Raw genomic sequence first — 16,140 nt, forward strand, 5'->3', positions numbered from 1 at the left:
GCATCTTCTTCTTGGCAGAGCTCTAGGGCAGCTACACTGGCTCAGATGTAAGCTAGGGCGGGATCTCCTTAGGACATTGTATTTTGCTGTGTAGAAATCCCTTAGTTAGAATTCAGCTGCATCAGCAAGAGCTAAAAATTATGTGTCTATATACTGAATGTAAAGAAGGAGAAAAAAGAAGATATCCAGGTGTGCTCTGAGCTGTGTGATGTGTTGTGGTATTTATACGTTTTGAGGTACAAGGGAAACCAGTAAACTCCAGTCTGAAGAAGTGAGCTGAATGAAAGAAAGGCAAAGAAAATAACTGGAACAAGGACAAAAATGTACTTATATTGCAAAATGGTGATTCTGTGATTCAGAAAGAATCACAGAGTATGTTGCAGGAACCTGTAAGAGGACAGCATAACAAAAGGCACAATTTTACTGCATAAGTAGCAGAGTTTAGCGAGGGGGAGCAAGAGACACTGCATGTGTTGAAAGAACAGAGGTGTAAAGAGGAATACACTGAAGACCCCGGGTTTAGCACTAGTGGTTGATAGCTGGGGAGACACAGCTGTTGTTTCAGCTGTTGCTATGAATTAGTTGGCAGGGTTTAATGACAACGTGCATATTAGGAGCCTGGGGAACAAGAAATGTAGATGAGATGCATTGCAAGCATGGAAAACCAAGAGAATGCTAGTTATTATTAATGGTTATGTGATCCATGTCTCCAATTCTGTAACTTTTTGAAGGAAAATATGAGGGTATTTTTTCTTCTCTATATCTTCTCAAAGTACTGGCACAATCTATGATAAACTTGATAGTATTTAGAGTTTTTTTCATAGGGGAAAATTCTCACATTTCAATTAGTGATTCAAATTTATTTTGTAGGGTGACCCTGGTGGAATTATGGGACCACCTGGACATCCAGGTCCAAAAGGTGATATGGGGCCTCCCGGACCAAGTCTGCCTGGAACACCAGTAAGTCCATAATCTGAAAAGACCTTCCTGACTTCATTTTCTGCAGAGGAAACTCGGAAAGAATTCTCATTTTGCAATGAAAGAAATCACAGAATGGTTTGTGTTGGAAAATACTTTAAAGATCATCTAGTTCCAACCCCCTACTATAGGCAGGGACATCTCCCACTAGAGCAGGTTGCTCAAAGCCCCATCCAACCTGGCCTTGAACACTTCCAGAGATGGGGCATTCAAAACTTCTCTCAGCAGCCTGTTCCAGTGCCTCCACCCTCACTGTAAATAATTTCTTCCTAATACCTAATCTAAGCTTAGTCACTTCCAGTTTAAAGCCACAGAGCAAGTATTTTTTATTGTAATTTCAAAATCAAAATATATTTCACAGTGGTATTATAAGTGCACTAAAATACAGAAATAGTGTAAGTCTACTAGTCTATTATTGTAGTCTAGAAATAGTATAAGTATCACATATGATCCTAGTGATACTGGCACTAACAAGAAGGATATGTACACTTGTCATAGTTTATTTCTAAAGGCTGGCTAATTTTAGCCATTAAATTCATCTAGTATCTTGGATTTCAAAACATAATTTGTCGTTTTTTTCTTGGTTTTTTCGTGTTTTGTTTTGGATTTCTTTTAGGGTCCAACTGGTGTTCCTGGAAACCCAGGTCCAAGAGGGCCAAAGGTAGGCCAAATGCATTATTTCTGTTTCTAAAAATATTTTAAAAGATAATATGATAGTTTACATTTTCAGAGCTGTTGTGATGGAAAGCCTTCTACTTTTCACAGGGAGAAAGAGGACTACCTGGTGTACAGGGAGCACCTGGGGAGATGGGGCCTCCTGGAATAGGCATTCAAGGATCACCAGTAAGTAAACCAACACCCAGAATTTGGGCTTCTCACTGTTCATCCCTGAGGAACTGCAGTAGGCAAACAGAGCATCATGAAAAGCCATGAACTCCATCTGGCCTGACTCCCAGCTCCCAGATTGCTCCAAGGGTTGCTGGGCTGTTTAAATTCAAACATGTAGCAAGTTGACACAGACATCCAAAGGATTCATAGTAAATAATTTGTACAGCAGTAATTGTTTCAGTAATTCAGCTTGTTTCCTGAGTTTCTTTCTTTTTAATGCCTTTAAATAAATACACCAGCAGTGCCTTCAAAGTATTCAATAGAAAAATTTGCTGATGTTGATGGTGTGCCTGGTGGGTGGTACATACTACTGCAGGAGTTTACTCCAGTGACTGAGGCAGTCTCCCTTCATTCAACCAATGTGTATTCAGTTTATGGACAGTGCTCTGGTATAAAAAAGGAAATATTTGTGAAGGGTGACTAGGTATTCACCCTGAATGTATTAATCTAAAATAATAATGCTTAGAGATAATTTTTTCTGTTACAATATTTTCAAATGTGAATTTTAAAAATTACCCATTTATACCTAAATTATCTGGTTTTATTCAAGTGCTGATCAGATTTTCTAGTGAATCTTCTTGCTAAATACCAAGTTTCACCATAGATCAATAATTTTTGGAAATGCTTGCCCTAAAAATGGGCATTCACAAAGTCCAGAGGTCTCTAATTCTGGCAAAATTATGTGTGGATTTAAAGACAAACGATAAAGCAAGACTTTCTCAAAGTGAAAACTGCATAAATATCCTACATTCAGCATTTTTAAATGAAGTTCATCTCCCTTATCCCAGAAAGTGTAGCTACTGATTATTTGGAGTTTTCTTGCAGGGTCCTATAGGTCCAACTGGATCAGCAGGTGTGCAGGTAGGGTATAAGTTTTCTCTTTAATACAAAAAGCATTAATTTAGTTAAAGAATTTTGCAGGAAAAGTATTTTTATATCCTAAATGACCTTTTGTGCTATTAGGGCCCTAGGGGACCTCCAGGATTGCCAGGAGCTCCAGGTACTCCTGGTATTAATGTAAGTAACAGTTTTATGTATATACAAGAAAAAGTAACGTGTACCTCATCAATGATTTAAGGCCATCAAGTTTTACATTTGTTTCTAGGGCTCTCCAGGAAGAGATGGAAAGCCAGGACTACCAGGCCCTCCAGGTGATCCTGTACGTATGCAGGGAAAACTTTTGCGTTTGCTTTGGTGCAAATATATTAAATTTATGTGAGGTGAGATAGCATATCAAGCCTATAAGAACCAGTGATATGAAGATAAAGTAAAAATACTTACTTGGGAAAGACAGGAAAACAGCCATGTTATGTACTTGGCCTTAATAAAACTGAGACTGTCTTCATGATGTTTCTTTAAGCAAGAAAAAATGCTTAAAATTTTATTTTCAAACTTGGAAAGAGAGGTCTCTCCCAAGCTCAGTTCTTGTCAGTGATTTAATTTGATTTGGGTAAGTTGATAAAACTCTGCAAATGGAGTGGGAAAGATTGCTTGCTTTTTGAAGATGTAATCAAAATTCAGAGGATGTCTGAAGTCAACAAGATTTAACTTGAGACAGATGAGGATAAAGTGCTTAATAAGGAAAACCAAAATCCATATGTAGAATAAGTCTGGAAGGCACAGCACATTGTAAGCTAAATGGAAGTAAAATATTTGATGCTGCTATTAAACAGACAGGTCTAAATGGTAAAACTCACAAAAAGGGTAATTATTGCCTTTTGCTCTCTTGAAATACTCTTCTCTTTGGAAAGAACATTTTTTCCAGGAAGATGTAGCAAGCAGGAGTGAATCTGGAGAATTAAGGCTGTTTTAACACTTTCAAAATCCCGGCATAAATCATACACTTATTCAGAGAGCAGCACACAGATGTGTGGCTCTGCAGAGTGTGTTTGCAGTCAGGCTGGACTTGCCTTGCACTCAAGCAGGGGAGCTGCATGGCACACAGCTGGCTTGCTCTCGTACATGTGTGCCCTTTGCAGCTGGGGTTCCACACTGAGGGTTCAGGGTTCTGTGCCATACATTGATAGAGCAGCTAAAATAAGAACATTAGAAAAGAGGAGAGACTGGGGAAATTACAGTTCTAGTCCAGCAGGAAGACCAACAGGTGATATGAGAATAGCCTACCTAGCTGAAAAATATCATAAGGAGAAGGGTGAAAAGTCAGGCCATGTAGGTTTTTTTGTTGGGATCTTGTCACAGGTTTTTAAGAGCAGCTGATCCTGTCTATGTACAGTTTACCTCTGTGAGAGGATGGACTCACACCTTACATAACTCTGTCCTCAAGTTGTGCCAGGTGGTGTTGTCTCACCCTAAAAAACAACTGGGCATGCTTTCGAGGGTGGTTGTGCCACCCTATTGATGGTGTGCTGATTATATTTCTGGCTAATTATATTCAGCACTGCATCTCTTGAACTGATCTTTGACACTCATTGTTATTAACTGGCAGTCTTTGGTTAAAAAAAGTGCTTAAATTTTACTTTTCTTCTTCAAGATGGAAAGAATTGAAACAGGGTGAACAAAAAAGTTACCTTATTTTGAATGTCAAATTTTATAGTATGCCCAGGATTTATATGATTTTATATTTAGCAATTGCCAGATAAAATGAGAATTAGTAATTGGAGAGTCTGTGAATTAAGTTGATGACAACCAGGGCAATGAGTTTTTAACGGGGAGTCTTTAAATATAAATTTAATGGCGGGTCTTGGAAGTCTGGGATCTGTTTCAGTACAGTATAGATCCACTGACTGATCTTTAAATGGCTCAGCTTTAGTATTGGTAGCAGCTTAGTGGTGACACCAAGGAGTTATGCACTAATTATTAATATTTAAAGGCAGGTAAAAATACTACATATGTTGCTTTTGTTGCTGTAACTGGATTATTTCCAGTATCTGAGCTAATTTATTGAAGTTAGCTTTGGCATCTCCAGAATTTGTGCTACAGTTAACAGTAGAGTCAAAGTCTAGGAGAAAGGAGGAAGAAAATAATTGAAGATTATCAGGTAAGAATACAAGAAATTCCAGTAGCATTAAGCTGTCACTGATGTTCTACAAAAACAATATTAGTATGTTCAGAACTTATGCTGTTGTCATGGTTTGAGACATTTCATTGCATTTATAGTTAAGAATTACAATATATAGGTTGGATAGGCTGTGATATTTAACTATATCTGAAAACCATTTTTTTCTTTTGAGTTTTCATTAAAAAGTAGATTGAATCAACATATATATATATATAATCAGCTCTATGTGCAGTAATATAAAGTTTAGAAGCAATGAAAACACATCAAAATTAGTAGTGTTTTGTAAAATATTAACTGCAGATGCCTTTTTTAATTTCAGGTTGCACTTCCACTTGTGGGAGATATGGGTGCTATACTGAAGGTAAATTTTTCAGAGATTAAATGGGGTCTTTTTGCTATAAACATGCTTTTTAAACAAACGTGCACTTGAGAGCTTCTGTAGGTTCAGTTCTGACTTACAGGGCTAGCCTAAAATAGTATTGTGAATTTTTTTTTTGTTTTCTTTTAAAAAATACTCAAGAAATGTATTTTACAGAAATTTTACAAAAAAGTGTTCGAACAGCAAGTGAGGTAGTAGCCAGCAGGTGCCTGTTCAGCACATCCATCCCACAGTAATTGCTACAAATATACCCAGTTCTCAACTTTACTTTGTAGCATTAATTTCAGTAATACACCAAATGGGGGAATAGTATAGAATTTCTAAGATATTATTTTGAAAAATAATGAAATTTGGAGGGTTCTGCAATATTCTGAAATGAAAATTGTGCTCAGGAGTATTCCAATATGAAAAGCACACATAATGTCTACTGTCCTTTATTAATACATATACTTAGGGTTTATTGACTTTCTCATTTCCAAATCTGATTTATTTTAGGTCTTTCTTTTTGTTTGTAATTGTACTGGTTTTTCTGCTGTACATGCTCTTCTTGTCAGGGCTCTCTCTCTTGCTGCTTCTTTATGCCTCATTCTTCATTTCTCAGTTAGCACTTCTATATGACTGCAATTTAGCTGGCAAATGCTTCTCTCAGCAATGCAGGGGTCATTTACTTTTAAATAACTACAGATTTGAAGCTGGGGAGAGTAACAAGTAGCCTTCATCGCTAACTAATCCTTGAAAGGAAGATGCTCAAACCTAAACACAGGTGTGTCTGGGACTATCCAAAGTAAAGCTAAAAATGTGTTAGTGTGATTTGAGTAGAGAGTGTGAGATGGGGAGGAAAACAAGGGAGTCTCTCTGAACAAGGATATGGTTTAGAAGAGAGCAAGGACTGAAGAGAAGCTTTGGGGTAAAATGGAGGCCTAGTCAGAAAGGCAGGAAGGAAACAGTGTGCGTAGATTGGTCTGCATGGATCAGATCTGTGTCATAAAGATATTTATTTGTCACTTTGTCTTCTGTCTGCTCCACAGGGTGATCCTGGCACAAGAGGTCCTCCAGGCATTCCTGGCAGAGAAGGACCAAAAGTAAGTTTTGAAGAGTGTACTTTCCATTGCTTTGTTTCTCGTTAAAAGCAAAAAGACAGATTCTTACCTTTGCGAGACTTGACTTTTTTGTCTCATCCATATCCCTGTGGCATTGGACAACCTAAAAGCCTAAAAGTGCAAATGATTTTTATGTTTCAAGCCTCTTCATGTGTCAGTTTGCCTTTTGTCTAGGTTGAGTGGGCAAAATAGCCTGAGTCCCAGGCCCAGATAGCTTTTCTGTGTCACGCCTGCATTAAAGCTGTCTCAGATCTGACTGCCCAGCAGTGCTTTGCTATCTGTAGACTCATTTTAGGTGAGTCAGTCACAGAGAATCCTGCAGTGAAGAGGCAAACTTCTCATGTGTCCCTCAAGTGTGCAGCACAGCTGAGCACCCTGTGCCTTTGCACCCTGCTCCCATGGAAGCAGCACAGCCATTTCCCTGGGACTTGAAGTGTCACTGACATCAATCAAAATCCCATTTCATTTGAATCAGATAAAAAGCCACATGGTCTGAGATACAGATATCTCCTACCATCGGGACTAATTCCACAGAAGTCAACTTTCTCCATTTCAGCAAGCATTCAAACTCCTTGGTGTTAATGTCTCCATCTTAAGGTCTCTTGAGTATTTTGCCTCCTAGGAACAAACCACTAATTTCCTTTCACCTTGCTGGGAGGTTTATTTGAAATCTTTCAGATAGTTTTGAGCCTCTGCTTTAATGTTTTAGGCACTATGGCTGTAAGGGCATCATGCTAGCATTTATTGAATGCATATAAAGTACCCTACAAGCATGAAATTCATTGTTCTCTAATAGAAAATATTTGTTTTGAATGTTATGTTTTCATAGGGAAGCAAAGGTGAACGTGGATTTCCTGGGCTTGTGGGGGAAAAGGGTGATGAGGTAAAATTTCTTCATTTCTACATTCTTATCTGAATCTGTGTAAAGGCCTAGACTGAAAATGAAATGCACAGAATGTTATTTAGGTCTTTAAAACTGCTGAGATAGTAATGTAGGGCTATAAATAGCCCTTGATTCTGATTTGTCAATAGGATTGAATATTATAATTCAGTTAAATAACATCGATTTGATTTTCATTAGTGAATTTTTGCTCATTTGTATATTTTAAATTCTGACATACATTTAAGTGCTAATCTTTAAGGATATAGGATACAGCAATAAATAGGCTAATGCCAAATATTTTCAGAAGATACTTCGTGTCTATAACATATTTGCTTTCATTTTGTTAGTTCCCCTTTAGAATTCACTTTTGAAAACTTTCCATTAAGCAAATAATCTGATGGGAACAGTAATAGCAGCAATAACTATTCAATGGAAACTGAAAAATATTTGAATAGGCTGAATTTAAAGTATTTACAATATTTTGCATCTTTTATTACATTCTTAGAGTTATTTTTATGTCTTTATAGAGAAGAGAAAAAAAGCCAAGTGACTTGTGGTGCCAAATCCAAAATAGCTGCTATAGCTTTATTTTCAACTGAAATATTTGCAGTTAACAATTCAAGAGTGATATCAGTGCAAAAAAAAAAAAAAAAAAAAATCACCACAGCAGAAGTTATTAAGTAAATTAATCTGGATAAATTAATGTATTTCTTTGTGGCCTTAGCCAACTGAGGAGTTAAAATAAGTAGTCCATTTAAAAGTATGTGGTGAGCATTTTGAAACTCCAAAATACTTAACTGGGATTAAAAACATGCTACTCTCTTTTAATTTAAGAGTGATGGTTACAAGACACAGCACCTAGAAAATACAAAAGGAATTTAGAGTGTATTTATTGAAGGGTTTGTAATTCTTTATAAGCTTTTCACATTTCTTCGGCACTAAGGCCGATGATAACTTTAGAATTTTTAAAGAGTAGTAGAATAAGATAATAGCTTTCCCAAAAAAAGGATCCTTGGCTTACAAAACTACACTTATATGTGGAAATAAAAGATGCAGCTCCTGCTACTGTTTTGCCCCACAATGTAGCATGCTGTCAGTCTAAAGTATCATGCTTATTTTTTCTTTGGTTTTGTGTGATATATAGAGCACATTACATATATATTTTACATATATATTACATATATATTTGGGTTTACATTATATATAGAGCTCATACCTTATGTGCCTCCTGAGGCAGAATTCAGAACATATTCCCTAAAAGGTTGGGACAGCTAAAAGCAAATTTTATTCAGAATTTTACTTAAAAATAAATGGGAAAGTAACACATACTTTGTGTGCCATATAGAATATCTCTAGCAGTCAGCCCTAGGAAGAATGAGGCATTAACAAAACAATTTTGCCAATTCAAATACTATTAAACATAAATAAGATATTGCAGGGAATTAAGAAGGTAATAAGGTAACAGCAAGTTTATGACTGGCAGATTTTTTAAAGGAGTCTAGAGATAATTCATTGTATATTTTTCATTAATGCTGTGTTAATAAGTTCATTATTCATATGTTTCTTCACCTTTTGAGAGCTGGTGAACTGCCTTATCTGTGATATTTTCAGTGTTTTGCAGCAGCTTTTGATAATGACATGGTGAAGGTGCAAGTGAATCTTTTTTTCAGAAACATGTATGAAAACATTTTAAAAGTAACTTCTTTAACAAATTTCAATATTTTTATTTTGACAATTTTTTTAGAATGGGGAGAAATGGGAAGAAAGACAGAGAAGACTACCTGAAGCCCTTTGAAATATGCTCATTAACTTCCATATGCTCTCCAATCGCCCTTTAATCTTTGTTGAACTTGTTATCTTCATTTTCAAAGCACTTTTTTTTTCAGGGGAGGTTTTTTTCATGTCAGTAGTAAGAATTATAGAAGATATTCCTTTGGTTTCATATTAATTTTTCATATAAATCTACCATCAGAGTAAAGGAGTTCAAAAGGAACAGAGAGCACATTAGCAGTTACCTTGCCACTTTGAAAAGCTGCAGAGGTGGATCAATGTTTTCTGTGTGTAGGAGCAAGAAAGAAAAATCAATGTCTCTCCATCTCTACATTTTTGCTGATTTATTTCTCTCCAAAGTTTTGCCCTCAGTTTCTCCCTGAGAGCACCAATTTCAGGGTTCCTGACCTCTGTGGCTTTCTAGGCTGCATAGAATGGCTCCTTAGCAATTTCTTCTTAACTATTGCATTTCAAATGAGAAATACGCCTTTTTCTAAGGGGATTTTTCTTGTCGGAGGATGGACAGATGAAATTAATCATTGCTTGGAAGAATCTATTTCTCTTTGTGGATTATAGGGAGAACCAGGAGTGTTAGCTCTCATTAGTGCATCACTTTTGCATGTCTAAAATTGCACTTGAACCTGGTGTGGCAGAGGAAGGGTGCTCAGTGACATACAGGCTTGTCTCAAATCCCACCTCTGTCTGCTGTTGTGAGTTGCACAACTGTGTGTTTAGTAAGTGGATACTGGAATCCATTGATTTTCAGACAATCAAATAGAATGCAAGCAGGAAAGTGGATCATTAAATGCTATGTAAAATGTCATGTTCAATTACCAAAAAGCCAAACCAAAAATAAGGCAGAAAGTACCATTTCATTTAGCATAGCATCAGGTAATATTGATAAGCCTGATTAAACGTCTTAGAAAAAAAAGAAGTAAAAAAGCCTTTTCATAAAAGAAAATAGAAAATTAATCTCTAAGGAAAAGCTTGAAATGTGTTCCTATCTGCACAACTAAAGAAAAAACTATTTACAAAATACAGGTTAAAAATGTGAAAGGTTGAATGACAAATGGTGTTTATCACTCAAGAAAGAAGTTGCCTCTAACCTGGTTCACTGATAATCTGGTTCTCTTCCTTACCTGGTAGGGTGGTTTTTTTTTTTTTTTTGCTATTATTAAAAATAATGCCTACATTTTAGAAGGAAATGCACTGTAATGCAGGTAAAGTACTGCTTGGCATGCTGAATATAAGTATTTTTGAAGTATAAGTGGGAGAGGAACTAGACATGTGCTCTTTTAATCTCCAGGGTCTTCAAGGTGCTCCTGGACTGCCAGGTATATCAGGACCCAGTGGCCCATCTGTAAGTGTGTGGTATCACCTGTGATCTAATTTAGTTCTGTAGGGCTTGCTATAACTGCCTAGATCTAGTCCTTTCTTTTATCTTTTAGGAGAGTAATATTAAATTCCTACCCATTCTGGCTCTACTGTAGTAAACTATACTGCTGTTGATGTTACTGAAAATACCATAATTGTCTGGGCTCAAAGTTTATGGAACTTAAATAGATTTGAAGTTTTGACATTACTAGAGAATCTGTGAAGTTACATGATATATGATGTGCAAACTTGCAGTGAAATGTGTATTTTTACCCAAGTTAGAGTTGTGTAAGTAATAAAATCTAAAAATAATTCCAGCTAGTCATTCTGGAAAAAAACAGTGCAAAACCAAAGTAATTACTTGGTTTCACAATTCAAAACCAAAGAATGAGAAAAAGCTAACAATATTTAAAGACACTGAAATATATCATTAAAATTGTTGGTATTACTGGGAGAGGTCCTCTTTGAAATGTTTTCAAATATTCTTTTCTACATATGGGAATTACATTAGTTAGTACGATCATTATCTGTTCCTCGGTTTCATGACAATACTAATACTTCTTTCAAAAATTGTAGCACATTTAAGAAGTTTAATGTGGAATACATAAATTGGCATTTAGCAGTAAAATGTGATTCTCGGCTGGATCAAGATGTGCCAGTTAGGGTCACCACATTTAATTTGCCAAGGTGAAAATGCAACAGTGAACATGAGTTTTACTCTTCAAAGGACTTGTTAGGAAGACACAGCTGTTGTATCAAAGAGAAGAGAAATATTTAAACCTGAAGGAGAACTATAATTAGGCACCAAAAAGCATGTTTTAAGAACTTAGTGACACTGCAAAAATATTGTGTGTCATTTTTTCCTAACTTATACAAACAATTCTGTGTTGTGCAGGGAGTCCCAGGAAGACCTGGACATCCCGGTCCAGCTGGAGCAAAAGGAGAAAAGGTATTCCTTCTTTTTATTCTTGCTAGAGGTCTGTGAAGGTTTTGCAATCCCATTACACTGTGTTTTGGGAGTCTTTTAAATAAGTGCAAGAGTGTAACAAGAATCTGGCACACATTTCAGATTTTGATTTGTGTTTCACTGCAAGTACTTTCCCTAAGCAGTGCTCTGCATATGGGCTTATGTTTTTAATTGCAGCCCCTGTGGTATATTTAAGTTGCAGAGAATTTTCTTTAGGCATAACACATTATGTAAGGTTTAAGAAAGTGAAAATATGTTTCTGACAAAGAATATGACTAGTGACTTCTTGCTGTGCTTCCCATTCTTTTACCAGTATTATATTCAAAAGTAGTTGTACAAGCACTGAAAGTTACTGGGTGTTAGTTAATCTGAAAAAATATGTAAGCTTCCTTTATACTTAATTTACGCTCTTTTAGCACTACTTTTTTTCAAAATTTTATGTGTTCTTTTATCAGGAGCTTGATATTATCCATTATAACTAAGAGGTCAAATTCATTTCTTGGATACCTCAGATCAGAGCAATATAGCAGAGACAAACTGCTGCAAAATACTTTCTGGGACAAGTTTTACATTTCATGTATGAATATAGCTTTTCTTTCAGTAGTACTCTGGAATTTTCCAGGCATAGCACTGCCACATCCACACGTGGGATCCTAATTCCCTACCAAACTTTGATATGAGTAAGAAAGAAAACTATTTTGTAAAGCTCTGAAATTATTTCAGTATAAAATCTGAATGAGAGTTGTCTCCTTGCAGATCACGGTAACAAAAATTTACCTCACTTATTTCCTTTTTATCTAACTGAATGCAAAACACAAAACTTTGATAGTTCCTTGTTCACAATTCACATACAAGTGGGAATGAGAAGCCCCTGCTCTGCAGCTCATGTCTCATCATTCTAAAAGTGCAAAAGTCACATGGCTGAAGAGTAATGAAGTAAACTGAAATAAAGCCCCAGTAAATTTCTCCTCCGTCCTTCATCTGGGACACGCTTGAGAATTGATCACATAATGTGCTTTCTAAAATAATAGGACTTTAATTCCCCATTAAGCTCTTCAAATCACTCTTGGGAGGCTGACAATTTCTAACAATTTGCAGGGCCATTTGGAAATTATCCTAGTATAAATGTTTAGTAAGAACTATATTTTTCTGCTGAGCTAATTATTGGCATTGAGCACTTAGCTTGATTTTTACCACCTTAGAAATTTTAGATTTGTGACTTAAGTGTATCACTGGCATACATTAAATAAGATCCAACAAAGCCAGTGAAAAATTCTGACAGACTTGTTCCAAATTATACAGTGTGTTTATCTGAATTGAAGTGATGAGATTTTGAAAAGATATTTGGGAAATTCTATGTTGAAACCTTTGCAGCTCTCTACTATCCACAGACCCCATGATTCTGCTGGAGAAAAGTCTCAGCAGCTATGCTCTATTTAATATAGGCAATTCAGTACACAACAGCAGAACAGGCCAGAGATACAGGTAACAATAGATGAATATTTTACAGCAAAAAGCCAAAAATATATTCATTTTATCTCTTAATAAGGAACATTCTTTAAAAAACTCTTTATTTATATTCAATATGTTTCTAAGTAAACTGAATTTCTGGAATTGTAGCTCTTCTTTATTTACATATGAATGATCAGCTGAGGACTGGCTTTTGTAAAATAATATACAAAGCATAAAATGAATATTAACTTTTATCTGCCAGTTCCTTAGAAATTAGTATTAGCAACTTTTTTTTTTTTTTCTTCCTCTCCCTCCTGGTACATATGAAATGTTTCCCAACCCAGGTTACCCCTGTTATTTTGCCATAAGGAAGTTACTAGACATAAAGCAGCAAGTAACTAATAAAATAAAAACTAGTAAAAAGTAATTATTTATGCCTTCCCTAAAGCTAAAGCAGGAACATTGCAGGAGCATTTGTTCTTGATATTACCTGCTCTTATTGACTGTATCTCTTGTTTATTGTCATTGTGGTCATCATAGCTTGAGTGTGGAATAGATGTGGCCAGTTACAGTAAATGAGTTACATCAATCTCTTGCTGTACTAGGGTAGTGAAGGTTCTCCTGGGAAACCTGGACCACCTGGGCCTCCGGTGAGACATTTTGTTTTATATCTTGAGTTTATATTAGGAACAATATGTTTGTGGGTAAAATGTAATGTAATATAAAGAACTGCGTGTTGGTCTAATAAAAATTATTATTGCAGGAAGGTAACAGTGTCCTTTTTCAAAAGGTTTCTGTACTCCATTTTTTTTTCTCATGATTCATCACTGTTAAGTTCATCACTGAGTAAGTTCATATCACTAAAACCCTCTAAGAAACCTGCTCAAATTAGTTAACCTTGGTATCCAATATTATTAGAGTAAAATTGACAGCTTGGATACCTGAGATCAGAGAACCTAGGGAATCTAGGCAAAGTCTGTGGAGCTCACTAGACTCTAAATTAAGTGGAACAGTACCTAACACCAAAATTTATTCTGGAGAATTATAATAATAAAAATCAAAATATGATGCACACTGATTTACAGGTTTCTTGGTTTATAATTTTTTAAAAAGTACCAAACTGTATTGGTGTGTATCTTATGTTCTTTGAGAATCTGGACTCTTTGGCAAATTGAGAGCAAAAAGGATACCACAGCTTTGCTGAACTACAGGACTTGAACAGGGCAATAGTTCTGCCTCTATAATTCATAAGTGACACTTACTTGATTTTTATGCTTTAAAGGGTATGCCTTACAATGAAAGAAATGGAATGAGCAGCTTATATAAACTGCAGGTATTTCTCTTTAATGTTAATTGCTTTTTTTCAATCTCCACCCAGTTTTAGCCCAACTCAACTTTTAAACTTGCTGTTACAGGGGGGAGTGAGTGTCGCGAGTTATCCAGGTCCACCAGGACCTCCGGTAAGTGCTACCAGAAATCTCATTTTTAGTAGCTAACAACATAGAAACAGAGGAGGGTTAGTTTGCATGGATTTTGATTTTATTTATGGAAGATTTAAATAATTATATGATTGTTATGTAGCATACATACTGTGATTTTGTGTTTGCCAAGCACTTTAGCCCATTTTGGAGACCAGCTTATTTTGATTAAATCATTTCATCCTAGCAAGTAAAGACTGCAGAAATGGTACATAATTTGGTATTGTACTCTTTAGTAAAAGTATTTTTATATTAAAAATGTGTGATACTGTATTTATAGTTCATGGAGGCATAGTTTTGAAAAGGTTTTGTAGTGAACAAAATTTGGTGCCAGAAATGAGAAGCTCAGGAATTCTGATCTGAGTTCTGTCACTGATTCACTACATGTAGCTACAGTGCAAGAAAATGTGTAAAACTAAGTATTTTATTGTGGAAGTAATACAGGGCTGGTGTCTTTTACACTGCATGCAACACCTTGCAACTGGACACTGTTGCTTTGGTTCTGTGGAACTAAAGATGTTGTGCATTTATTTAAATTCTCCTCCTTTTTAGCACCATAGGCAAGTTCTGTTTGGAGATGATTGTCTCTTTGGTAACCACAGTTATGGGCTGGCAATGAGCAACAGAGCTGTCTTTCTCTGTATTGCAGAACAGCAAAACAAACCCCAAAATATTACTAAGATTTTGTACTGAAATAATCAGCTAAGATTGGAATTAATAATGATTCTAAATGCACTGCATTAGCAAAGTATACTCATAATGCAGTCATTAAAAAACCCATCTTATCATGTAACTGTTATTTTTTAAATGTGGCTTGCTTTTTGGGTTTTTTTGCAGGGTCCAAAAGGGGATCCTGGAACAGTGGTATGTATTTATTTTTTTGTTTTGATAGAGAATTCCCCAAGTAGTTTGACACATCGTACTTCTGTAGGACAATAAGAAACCCAAACCTCTCAGCAGTGATAATAAAACATGGAGTTGTAAGAAGTTTTCTAAAACAGTTTAAAAATTTGTTTTCAAAAAAATTCACAAAGCTTCTTTTTTTGTTTCACCATAATACATCTTTCTGTACCGGCACCTAACTCTGTAATTCTGTATTACATCTTTCATCAAATTTAGACCATTGAGCCAAATACACACACAGAGCCTCTGGGAAAAGCTTAACTTGTAAATCAGTAAAATGAGGCATAACAAAATATGTCTACCTAAAAACTGATTAGCTGTTTTAGTAATCTCAAATTAAATAATCTGCTGTTGCTTGCCCTTCAACATTTCCCATGTTGAGTAAAGAAATTCTAATGTATGCAATCTTTTAATTAAAAAAATTTAAAACAGGGAGACCCAGGACCAATGGGATTACCAGGACTGGAAGGACTCCCAGGGGAAAAGGTAGGACTCTTAAAAAGATGGCATGATTTCTTAGTAGCCACTAGCTACAACTAAATGTTTTCTGAAGCCTTGTTGGGTTTATTTTTCGTGTGTAAGTTAATGTTTCTGTAAGAAAAATATTTGCATACTTATTTATATTTTCCTTTTTTTGCTTTAGCATGGGTGTAAATAATATACTCACCAAACACAAAATTTCAGTTTCTGCAAAGGGAAAATTTTTGTAGGAGGCCTTGTAATATTGTTGGTAGAATACTACTATATTTGATAGTAATATAGTTAGTGCATACACTGTCCTATGTATGTTTCCTGTTCCCTCTTGAATATCATCTTATGTTTGCAGTCTCTCTGTCTTGTTCTGAACCTTTTGCTTTCTAATTTTGGAGACTGTTTATGAATTTAAAGAAAAGCTTTTTATAAAAGGCTAAAAAAGTTTTGGTATTAATTTAATGTTATAAACATTATA

General features: G+C 35.6%; 1 protein-coding gene across 9 annotated transcripts in view; it reads left to right on the top strand.

Annotated features, from left to right (window-relative positions):
- COL19A1 (collagen type XIX alpha 1 chain) overlaps positions 1 to 16,140 on the top strand; it is a 189,819-nt gene that overhangs the window by 147,830 nt on the left and 25,849 nt on the right. For 8 of the 9 annotated variants that reach the window (XM_072926517.1, XM_072926516.1, XM_072926510.1 and 5 more), the window contains 16 exons: positions 871 to 960; positions 1,595 to 1,639; positions 1,744 to 1,821; positions 2,692 to 2,727; positions 2,830 to 2,883; positions 2,972 to 3,025; positions 5,205 to 5,246; positions 6,293 to 6,346; positions 7,194 to 7,247; positions 10,324 to 10,377; positions 11,287 to 11,340; positions 13,416 to 13,460; positions 14,093 to 14,143; positions 14,226 to 14,270; positions 15,126 to 15,152; positions 15,624 to 15,677. In XM_072926517.1, the coding sequence (XP_072782618.1) occupies positions 871 to 960; positions 1,595 to 1,639; positions 1,744 to 1,821; positions 2,692 to 2,727; positions 2,830 to 2,883; positions 2,972 to 3,025; positions 5,205 to 5,246; positions 6,293 to 6,346; positions 7,194 to 7,247; positions 10,324 to 10,377; positions 11,287 to 11,340; positions 13,416 to 13,460; positions 14,093 to 14,143; positions 14,226 to 14,270; positions 15,126 to 15,152; positions 15,624 to 15,677 (837 nt within the window). The remainder of the gene's footprint in view (positions 1 to 870; positions 961 to 1,594; positions 1,640 to 1,743; positions 1,822 to 2,691; positions 2,728 to 2,829; positions 2,884 to 2,971; positions 3,026 to 5,204; positions 5,247 to 6,292; positions 6,347 to 7,193; positions 7,248 to 10,323; positions 10,378 to 11,286; positions 11,341 to 13,415; positions 13,461 to 14,092; positions 14,144 to 14,225; positions 14,271 to 15,125; positions 15,153 to 15,623; positions 15,678 to 16,140) is intronic. The other variant, XM_072926515.1, reaches the window with a different exon arrangement.

Source organism: Taeniopygia guttata, chromosome 3 (genome assembly GCF_048771995.1).
Source record: "Taeniopygia guttata chromosome 3, bTaeGut7.mat, whole genome shotgun sequence".
NCBI lineage: Eukaryota > Metazoa > Chordata > Aves > Passeriformes > Estrildidae > Taeniopygia > Taeniopygia guttata.